Source organism: Cyphellophora attinorum, assembly GCF_001299255.1.
Source record: "Cyphellophora attinorum strain CBS 131958 chromosome Unknown Contig2, whole genome shotgun sequence".
NCBI lineage: Eukaryota > Fungi > Ascomycota > Eurotiomycetes > Chaetothyriales > Cyphellophoraceae > Cyphellophora > Cyphellophora attinorum.
Window position 1 is genome coordinate 1,052,799 of NW_017253230.1, and position 10,363 is coordinate 1,063,161.

Consider the following 10,363-nt stretch of genomic DNA (forward strand, 5'->3'; position numbering starts at 1 on the left):
TTGTGATTCCATACGGACAATTCGGTGCGATGGCGTCCAGTGTCATCGATCATGAGAAAGGCACCGAAACTATCAACAATCGTCTAGCATCTCCGGACGACGCTCATCACCAGCAGGGGAAGTTTGAGTCGGCGCATGATGCGGCTGCAAGTGGACATGCTGCTACTGATGCGTACGTTAATTTTGCCATGAAAGGCTTCTATCGCTGTGCTGTGGATTGCTGAAGCATTGCAGGCACGGCAACGCACTGGTCAGCTTCAGCAAGGATGCTGAGAAGCGCCTGGTGAGAAAAATTGATTGGGCGATCCTGCCGCCTGTCACTACAATTTATCTATTCTGCTTTATTGATCGAGCCAACATCGGTAACGCAAGGCACGTTGCACCGTGAAGGCCTCCTTGGGACCTCGCTAACGACCATCTCAATAGGCTTGCTGGCTTGGAGAAGGAGCTCGGTCTGAAAGGCTACGACTACAACACAGTCCTAAGCGTCTTTTACATCTCCTACATCATTTTCGAGCTGCCCTCAAATATGGCGTGCAAATGGATTGGTCCTGGCTGGTTCATACCCTTTCTGACACTATGCTTCGGCATTGCGTCCATTGGTACCGCATTTGTGGACACGATGGGTCAAATTTGTGCTGTTCGATTTATCCTGGGTATTGTAAGTTGTGGCTTTTCCTTACCCTGATATTGACGGTTGTTGTTGCGTGCGGACACCCAGCCTCGAGTCTGCTTTCGATCCTTCGGCCTCAATTACGCACGATGGGCTTTCATTGCTACCGTGCTGATCGCTGATTTACTCTCGCTTTATAGTTCGAGGCTGGGATGCTACCTGGAGTGGCCTATTATATGTCTCGGTTCTACCGACGATCTGAACTGGCATTCCGCCTGTCAATATACATCGCGATGGGGAGCTTTGGCGGAGCGATAGGAGGTCTGCTTGCAAGTGCCATCCTCACTCTCGACAACGTCGGCTCCTTGACAGAATGGCGCATGATATTTGCTGTAGAAGGCATCATCACGGTTGGCCTTGCCGTTGTGGCATTTTTCACCATGACAGACCGGCCCGAGACCGCACGCTGGCTGTCCCAGGACGAGAAGGATCTTGCCATTGCCCGCGTCAAGTCTGAGCGCGTGGGTGTGACCGTTCTTCTTGACAAGATCTCATGGGCGAAGACGTTCCGCGGTGTGTTCTCCCCAGTCACATTGTCTACAGCTTTCCTGTTCCTTCTCACAAATATTACCGTCCAAGGTCTTGCATTCTTCGCGCCAACAATCGTTCGCACCATCTATCCTAAGCAATCTGTGGTACAGCAGCAGCTGAGAACTGTTCCGCCTTACCTAGTTGGCACATTCTTCACGGTCCTCATCAACTGGCTGTCAACGCGCTTCGACCGCCGCAACCTCTTCATCAATCTCTCTGCTCCACCTGTCATGATCGGCTACATCATATTCCTGGCCACTCGATCAGGGGCCGCTCGATACACAGCCACATTCTTCATTACGTCCGGAGCGTTTGCCAACGGAGCCCTCTCGAATGCTCAGGTCTCAGCAAATTTGCTGTCCGACACAGCGCGAAGTAGCGGGATCGGTATGAACGTTATGTGCGGGAACATCGGAGGACTTATCAGCACCTGGTCCTACCTTCCATTCGACGCACCAGACTACAAGATCGGCAATGGCCTGAACTTGGGCGCAAGCAGTATGATTTTCTTGTGCTCTGGACTGCTGTTCCTGTTCTTCAAATGGGACAATGTTAGAAGGGCCAAAGTGGATGTTGATGAAGCTTTGACGGGAAAGAGTGCCCAGGAGGTCGAGGAGATGGATTGGAAGCATCCGGGGTTCAGGTGGCGACCTTGAGGGCAGCACTTACCTGGATATTTTGGCCGATGAGGGCGCTAAGTAGCAGTGTCGTCTCGCTGACTGATTCGGTGATTTTGAGATGAGCCTGACTTGAGCCTCCCTTGGTAGGAAAGCTTCCAAGGTCATACTTATACTGGACCGAGTACCACATTGGAACAGATGTACAGGTCACGAAGGAACTATATCCAGCCACTGATGTTAGAAATGCAAGGCTCATCTGACGCTATTATCAATGTAGAAGCGCAGCTCACTCAACGATCATGTGGTCTCGCAGGCGACGTCAGTCTCAGATTGCAATGAGAGGAATTGGCCTGACGGGAGAATCATGTCCACCTGGTCGCAATGTTCAGGTAGCATCCATTACTGTCCTTGTCCACGCACAAAGCAGCGCTCAGATGTCCATGGTGCATTCCGCAGCGGTGGGTCTAGTGACGGAGGCAAATCGAGCAAGATGTCCGTCATGGTTTCCTACCCAGGGAGGGCGCTGATGGCCCAGCATTGTTTCGCTGATCTGGGTAGCTTTGAGACGAGCCTCACTTGGGAATCATTTGGGTAAAATGCTCATTGCAGGCTTTCTGGCTGGGGAAGGCGCCGTCAGGGTCTGCGGCCCTGAAGTTACGAGTTGTTGAAGACCTGATGCTTTGTCGGAACTTTGCAGGGCGCGATGCTCCAGATAGTTTTCATTTCATGCATACAGTGGTTGATGGATGCTAAGGGTACATGGGTGTCTCGCCGCTGCCATGCGTTTTTTTCCTTCCATGCTAAAATGCATTGGTAACACTTCCGTGTGCAACATCCTGCCTGCGGCGCACTTTAGGCCTCTCGATCCTTGAAGTCCCCCAGCTTGAACAACGCAGCCGCGTTCTCCTTTCCAATCTTTCTCTTGTCGATGTCATTCATAACGATATCGTCATACCACGTACACGCATCCTTGAAGTTCTCAAACGGGTAGTCAATGCTGAACAATATCCGGTCCGCGCCGACCTCCGTGCGGCACAGATCGAGAGTGGGCGTGCTGAAGTTACCACTCGTGGTTATCCACAAATTCTGCGCGAAATATTCCCTGATGGTCTTCTTGCAGGTCTCTTTTAAGCCAAGGGGCTTCTTTATGTCTTCGAACCAATCTGGAGCATTCTGGTCAGCACGCCCCGGGATTCGATCCTGGAAGAAGGATTAGAGCGACGGGGAGACTTACGGTTGATCCGCCACATGTCGAAAGGGATGTGTTCGCCCAGATGGCCCAGAATGACCTGAAGTTTCGGGTGACGGTCGAATACACCATTAGTGATCATGCCCAGCACGTGCAGGCTCACGCCCTGCGCGAACGAGAGTGGAGGCCCGATGAGCCATTTCCGATCCGCCCATAATTTGTCGTGAATCTGTCCTGTCGGATTTCGAGGGTGAAGGTAGAATGGCACATCCAATTCTGTGACTGTCTCCCAGAAAACATCCCATTTCGCACCATCGTAGAAGATCATGTCCTCGCCATCGGCGCCGGCGCGCTGCGTATCGTTCACCAGAGCACCCTTGAAGCCATACTTGGTCACGCACCGCCGCAACTCATCAGCGGCCTGTTGCGGGGCATGCATTGATAGTGTCGCCAGCGCACCTAACCGAGTCGGATGAGGCTTGATCTGTGCAGCGATGTAGTCGTTGACTTCGACGGCGAGGGACTGAGCCTCCTTGGGCTCGAAGACATCCTGTACGCCTGGAGCAGTGTAGGACAGCAAGGTGTAGCCAACGCCATATTGGTCCATATATGCGATGCGCTGTTCGGTGATGTCGTTGATCTCGGCGGCATGTTTCTCAGGGTCCAGCGCAAAGAGGCCTGCCCACCATCGAGTTCGCTCCTTGAAGCGTGGCAGGGCGAAGGCTTCTTCGAGAGCTATTTTGCCGAGCATCGTGGCTGTATATCCTGGCCAGGTCTGGTGTAGTTCCGCAAGGAAAATTATATGAAGCGCTCGAATCTGGTCAGGAGGGCTGAAAAAAGTGTTCGCTGGCCTTGATGAGTATTATTTATCAACGTCCTCTTGTAAGCTTCTGCAAAGACTCGGCGACTTCGTATTTGCGAGAGCGACGGACTTCTTACATGGTCCGTCGCAACCTACAATGTCTGATGCGGGGAGTGGGGACGGGGTGTGCACGGGGCGATATCCGACGGCACTGCGGGTAGTGCACCTTGGCTACGGGCCGCGTACCTTCCCCTTCTCACTTCGCCAAATGGAAGTGGTGAGCTGATGATCATTGGTTCCGAGTCAAGCGGTAAGTCTGTGGTAAGCTCACCCAAAAAGTATGCCTACGCTCGGATCAGGCTGGTTCATCCAGAAATCTTCAAAGAACATTCCGAACGGTTGCCAGTCGAGTGGCAGATCATGAGGTGACGGGTCACTTATGCCTGGCAACATATCTGGCGGAAACGACACTTCACCACCGTAACTGTTGTTCGTGGCGGGTCCCTGGGTGTCGACGTTGCCAGACTGTGGACTTGGATACCCTTGCTGCTGTGCGAGATCGATGGTGAATATCTGGTCGACGTACTCGTTGGTCATGCGCCGACGCTCGTCCTTGATCTGACGTCTATGTCTCTCGATTGCATCTGAGAACTTCGTCAGGATGTCCGCGTATAACCCTGCCTGTGGTGACAGATTTGCAATCATCTTTTCGACCAGAACTGTGTGCTTGAACGCGTCCTCGAGCTCGGCATTGTCCTCATTCTGCGCGAACAGAGCGAATCCGAGCAATAAGCCTGCCGCAAATGTCCATGCTTTCAGCAGACACATGTTGCCTAGCAGATATCCGGATTCCATGGCCTGATAACCAGTCTGAGACATGTATATGGCCGAATTAAGGCACGCGTCAGCCAATTTAGTGATCTTTTCCTGGTCTCCGGTTGTCGTGGCTGTGTGAGGCGTTTCTGTACCGTTCCTCCGCAGCTTGCTCATAAGATGAGATATCAAGAACGGACGCGTCACTAGAATGACGCCGTAGTAATAGATGCACGAGATATGCACCGCACCAATGACGTGCTCGCTATCAGTGGTAGCAGCGTTGGCGCTAGTGAATTGTCGAAGCTCAGGGGGGACTCCCTGACTCCATGCGCGAAGCCGTTGCAAGTAGTCCTCTGCCAATGCCAGATCAGTGACGCCTCCTTTGGCAAAGTCCTGTTGCAGGTCATCGATGATCGTGCACACACGAAATGTTGCGTCTAACGTCTGCTTGCACACCCGCTGTTCTTCATTTTCCTCAAGATCCAACTCAGGCTGCGCGAATGAGCCCGCGGCTCTTCCAAGGAGTGAGCAGACAATGAGGTCCAGATTTCGAAGACTTTTCCAGGCCCGCAGTCTAGTGTCCCGCTCGTCTTTATTCATGTGCCGGTATACTTCCGTCACATGAAGGCCCAGAGCCGAAGCAGCTTTCGAGGCAACCCCGAGATATATGAATGCGGCGTTTCTGTGGCATGCACCGAGCATATAGAATGACATCAACAAGAAGAGACGAATCATGTTGAGGCTTGGGTTGCAAAGCATACCCTCAAAAGCAATCTGTTGCCCACGTACGAAGCACTTCTTTGCGTAATCAGCATCAGAAGCGCGGGCTCCTCGACATTGTGCTCCAATAGCAAGCATCAAACACAGTGCAGCATGATCGTCGCGTAGGTATCGATCACTGCCATGACTGACCGTTGGTGAAAGACCCGTTTCTGGCAGAAATTCGAACACTTCTTCCTTCGTGTAGAGGTCCAGAATCGCGCTCGAGGCTTCGAAGTAGCATTGTATAAGAGCTCGTTTTTGGTCCTTGTCTCCCAGTTGCTCCGGATCGTCTATCGAAGCCAGACGTGAATCTCCCAGATCCACCTCGAGCATTTGGTTTGAGAACTCGCTTTCCGTGAAAGGCGTAGGTCCCATCTGCTGACGCAATGTCTTCCGCAAAAATTGCAAGAACGACAAGTGTGCCGTTTCGCCAACATATAGCTTTTCGCCCGTTGAGCTCAGCATCATCCTGCTGCGTGTTCTCTGGGACTTGCTCGGAATCCATTTCGATCCGACTGTCCCATCAACGGACTGTCTGCTTTGCACGTTTGATTGCGATGGTGTCGAAGATGATCCAAAGCCATTCTCCAGAGAAGGCAATTGTTGCTGAAGGGGGTTGGTCACACCAGATTCGATCTTTTTGGATGAATCTGAAATGCTGGTTGACCTTCCGTGTTCGCGCAGCGAGGGCGGCGGGTAGAAACATGCGTGAGCACGACCTCGCTTGACGCATGCCGCGCACGGCTCTTGCGCGTCACACCTTGTCTTGGAGACCTTACAAGGCCGGCACGCTTTCGCGGACCGTTGTCTGTCTTCGGGCTTGACCTTGGCGCGAGGCATCGAGAACTAGGTTAGGATTGCATCTACTCATTCCCACTGTCGAGCTTGTATCATCTGCGATGCGACAGGCGCCTTGATCAATTGACTCCCCTCTGTATGACGGACAGGAACGTGAGCTGTCTTCAATAGGGTCTTATCTGTGCACACCTGAAGTTCCCTAAAAGCGTATCCAGGGGTGCGTTATCCGGGTAGCTATCTGTAAGACGATAAGCCGCAAAGTTGTCGATTTAGTCTCGGCAACATTACCAGATCTCTCTGCCTCATAACTCCAGAGTCGCGTGGGTCTCTCTACTGCCAATGGCTCATCTCAGTCCTACCCATGAATAAAAAGCAAAAAGAGATCTGGATGTCCCTCGAACCGGAATCGAGCCGGTGACCTTTCGGTAGCAGAATGCGTAACAATTACAGCCGAACGTGATATCCAACTACACCATCGAGGGTTTTGTTCAGAAGAACGAAAACCATGTGCTCTGACGTTTGTCGTCGAGCGAGGGATGATTTTGAACGAAATTTCGAATGGTATAGTATCTATACTATTGTGACTTCAACGCCAAGAAGGAATGCCGGCACAAGCTCCCGGGCTTGTTCCCCACCGATCGAGCACCCGCCCAAGTCTCAAGGTTGACTGAACTTGCATCGCGTCATGAGCTCAGCGCGATGCAGATTGCTTTCCTGTCGTGCTCGTAGCGGTCATAGGTCTACGAAAGCTCAAAGAACAGAGCGGCTTGACCTGTACTTGAAGTTTCAAGGTTGATGTGCAGCATCACTACGCGGCCGCGAGTTGAAGCTTTTTGGAACTCCCGAATCCCGAAGCAAGTGGAATGTCTCTGCCAGAGATGAACCTTCGTAAGCTGAGCAAGTTATTCATCGCACATCAATAATCTTCTTCTGTGTGAAGTGTGCTGCTACATGGCTGTTCTTCGACAGCCTGCCGCCACCTGCGAACAGACAGCTCTGCAATGACAGCGGCTGTCCGTGCTGTCGCTCAAGGTTCGTACTGCGTTCCCGCAACCTCCGCAACCACCTGACGAAATGCCAGATGCCTTGAGTAACATCCACATCGAAGCGTTGTACGCGGAACTGCGCAGAAGGCAAGATGAATCTCCCGACAAGCCTGTCTGTGGGTCGGCGAAAAAGGGTGGCTACAACACGCCGGCGCATGTCTTCGCGCTGTTTCTCATCCTCTTCCTCAGCACACTGGGTAAGTAGACCAGGCCGCAGTAGACGCCGATACTGATGTCCTCCAGCATGCTCGTTCCCAGTCATAGCGCGCCGCTTTCCCAAGCTCCCGATACCGCATCGGTTTCTCTTCATATCTCGACACTTCGGCACCGGTGTCCTCATCGCAACAGCCTTCATTCACCTCCTTCCCACAGCATTCGTGTCTTTAACGGACCCATGCCTGCCCGCCTTCTGGAATGAACAGTATCCGCCGATGGCAGGGCTGATTGCTATGACGGCGGTGTTCCTGGTGGTCTCGATCGAGATGTTCTTCGCGACCCGCGGAGCAAAGCATGAGCACAACCACGAATGGGCACAAGTACCGGACGAGGATGAAATAAAGCCCCACCATCACCTGCCCAATGGAACAGGACGAAGCCACTACTTCCACAAGATGAGATAGACGGTCGCATCGCGCTCTCGAATATGGAGAGTCCCGAATATCCGACAGCAAATGGGCATCTTGACCTGCCACAGCAGCTACCGCCGTCCCGAGCGACACGTGCCAAAGTCGACGAGGACGGCGACGACTCTGATCTCGAAGATCTCGATGCGCTTGACCCGATCACCATTCCTGACAATGACGAGGCACCGCTCACTAACCCACATAGGCCGCCGCACAAACGCACGCAGTCCGAAGGCACGAACCTTGCTGACCGAGACCCCAAAAAAGCCTTGCTGCAGTGCGTCCTCCTGGAAGCCGGCATTCTCTTTCACAGCATCTTTATCGGTATGGCAGTATCTGTAGCTACTGGCACCGCCTTCGTCGTCCTGCTCGTCGCCATCTGCTTCCATCAGACCTTTGAAGGCTTCGCCCTGGGTTCTCGCATTGCTGCCCTCATTCCAGCCTTATTTCCTCCATCGTCACCGAAGCCATGGCTGATGTGCCTGGCTTATGGGGCTACGACACCGATCGGGCAAGCTCTGGGAATATGGCTGCATTCATTGTATGATCCGCTGAGTGAGGCTGGGCTCTTAGTGGTCGGGATCACGAATGCTGTAAGCAGCGGCCTGCTACTGTTCGCAGGATTGGTTCAGCTACTTGCAGAGGACTTCTTGAGTGATCGGAGCTACGAGACTTTGACAGGGAGAAGAAGGATAGAGGCCTCCCTAGCAGTTGGAGCTGGTGGGATATTGATGGCTCTTGTGGGCGCCTGGCTTAGTCTCCCCATCGTCGAAACACGTTGGCTACTCGTAATCTGGATTCGATAGAATTATCATTTGATGCGGGCTTTTTGCACCCTGATTAGCTGTCTTTTCCGCTCAAGAATGTGCCACTTTTTGACCACGAGAGACCCTGGCAATAGGACGTTCGGCAGTGAGATGGTACTTGGTGTGCCCATTGACAACGACGAATTGATACGCACCGACGCGAGTACTTTGTCAAAGCAGCTCAGAACCGTCACTGTGCTCTCGTGGTGTCGACATTTACTTATCGTCGTCTGCCCGCATTGTTTCATGAAGTCCTCCCGGGCCGATTTCAGACGACATCCCATGGGATGCAAGCCCGTTTCCCGTCGACATTGGAATTCGTGGGACTTTGTCGTGCAGGGCAGTCCAATAGTGCATGCGCGCGCAGACCGCAACTGTTCTGGCGTCGATGTTGCACATCGGGAATCATCATGGAGAAGCTTACCATCACACAGACGCTCCGTCTCGGTAGTAGAGCGCCGAATACTCGAGCTTGTGTACCGCGTATTCCGATACATCCCCGCCTAGGAACCGATTGATGTGCTCTTCTGCCTCTGGCCTGTATTCGACGTCATGGTAGAATTTTCCGTCGGGACCCCGATACGTGATAGCCATCTGCATCAGGTTAATATGTGCGGCGTTTTAAGGTCGAATATAACTTACGGCAAAGTTGCGAAGGACACAACGTCTGTCGCGCGCGCGATCGTTCTCGTATCGGAGGATTCCATCGATGTATCCAATCTTCATGCGTCGGACCCAACGGACATTGCCAAGCTCGTCGTGGACTTGTCTTCTCTTGTCATCGAACCACCGCACGAAATCATCCGCGATTGGCTCAAAGGAAGCACGCATTAGCATCTCAAGCAAATCATCAGCGCTAGGAACTGTCTCTTCTTGGTCTTCGATGCAATCGTATTCCTCAACGTCGGGATCAGGATAGCCGACTGTCTCGATCGACCTCAACGCTGGAAAGCCATGGTGCAGGACACCACTGAGCGGCTCGTGGTATATGGTGACCAGCGATCTCCATGGTTCTGGGACCAGGCTGGCAAGGGTGCTGTAACAACCGCAGCCGCCGCAAGACCCACCGAGTTGGTGCGCCTCGAGTGTGACGCCTCCAGCAGATAGGTGATCAATGAACTCTTGCCGAATGAGCTTATTGACAACAAGGAGACCTGCGTGGACATATGACCACTTCGGTTCTCGTACATCGAAGCCAAACCCGTGGGCATGGAATCGACCTTCGAATCTGATGAAGAACCTTCTCTGGACGCCTTCAACAGTATCCCAGCGGCTGTCCTTTTGTTGTGCACTCTCCTTAGAGGTTCCTTCGGACGAATGTTCGAGGTACAGAACAAGTCGAAAGTCGTAGTCCATGGTAGCGGCTTCGTAGATCTTCATGCGTAGTTCGGTAGGCAGTCGGGTCAACCACGAAGGTCGATTCTTTGCACGCCTACGTCGAAGAGCTCTCTTGTGATTGTCGATGGCCTTTCGACGCTGGTATGTGGTCATCATGTGTTGATCAGGTACGACCCATACTCCGATGTTAGGATCCTTGTAGATGCCGCTGGTAGCGCCACGCTTCGCCATCTTTGCGGAAGCCGAGGCCGGGCTCTTACCGCGCTTTCAAGAGGTTGCGCGGCTTGTCTTGAGATGAATTGCTGGGATGCGTAGGTATGGCTGAAGAGATACAGGCGGCTTGGAAGTTCTGAATGTGC

The 10,363-nt window shown here is 52.9% G+C and overlaps 6 protein-coding genes across 6 annotated transcripts; 3 read left to right on the top strand and 3 right to left on the bottom strand.

Moving 5' to 3' along the window:
- Positions 1-29: 29 nt before the first annotated feature.
- On the top strand, positions 30-1,860 carry AB675_2705 (putative transporter; the record flags this gene model as incomplete). Its single annotated transcript, XM_018142697.1, has 4 exons — positions 30-172; positions 235-384; positions 427-661; positions 814-1,860. The coding sequence occupies 4 exons, from the start codon at positions 30-32 to the stop codon at positions 1,858-1,860; spliced, it is 1,575 nt and encodes a 524-aa protein (XP_018004846.1).
- Positions 1,861-2,676: 816 nt separating this feature from the next.
- AB675_2706 (2,3-dihydroxybenzoate decarboxylase) lies at positions 2,677-3,764 on the bottom strand (the record flags this gene model as incomplete). The annotated part of the gene is made up of 2 exons (XM_018142698.1): positions 2,677-2,987; positions 3,059-3,764. The coding sequence occupies 2 exons, from the start codon at positions 3,762-3,764 to the stop codon at positions 2,677-2,679; spliced, it is 1,017 nt and encodes a 338-aa protein (XP_018005227.1).
- A 378-nt stretch (positions 3,765-4,142) lies between these two features.
- Positions 4,143-5,861, bottom strand: AB675_2707 (uncharacterized protein; the record flags this gene model as incomplete). The annotated part of the gene is made up of 1 exon (XM_018142699.1): positions 4,143-5,861. The coding sequence occupies one exon, from the start codon at positions 5,859-5,861 to the stop codon at positions 4,143-4,145; it is 1,719 nt and encodes a 572-aa protein (XP_018005000.1).
- Positions 5,862-7,265: 1,404 nt separating this feature from the next.
- On the top strand, positions 7,266-7,857 carry AB675_2708 (Zinc-regulated transporter 2; the record flags this gene model as incomplete). The annotated part of the gene is made up of 2 exons (XM_018142700.1): positions 7,266-7,434; positions 7,481-7,857. 2 exons carry the CDS (start codon positions 7,266-7,268, stop codon positions 7,855-7,857), a joined length of 546 nt encoding a protein of 181 aa, XP_018005301.1.
- Positions 7,858-7,880: 23 nt separating this feature from the next.
- Positions 7,881-8,666, top strand: AB675_2709 (Zinc-regulated transporter 2; the record flags this gene model as incomplete). The annotated part of the gene is made up of 1 exon (XM_018142701.1): positions 7,881-8,666. One exon carries the CDS (start codon positions 7,881-7,883, stop codon positions 8,664-8,666), a length of 786 nt encoding a protein of 261 aa, XP_018005073.1.
- A 426-nt stretch (positions 8,667-9,092) lies between these two features.
- Positions 9,093-10,235, bottom strand: AB675_2710 (uncharacterized protein; the record flags this gene model as incomplete). The annotated part of the gene is made up of 2 exons (XM_018142703.1): positions 9,093-9,260; positions 9,309-10,235. 2 exons carry the CDS (start codon positions 10,233-10,235, stop codon positions 9,093-9,095), a joined length of 1,095 nt encoding a protein of 364 aa, XP_018004832.1.
- Positions 10,236-10,363: the final 128 nt, after the last annotated feature.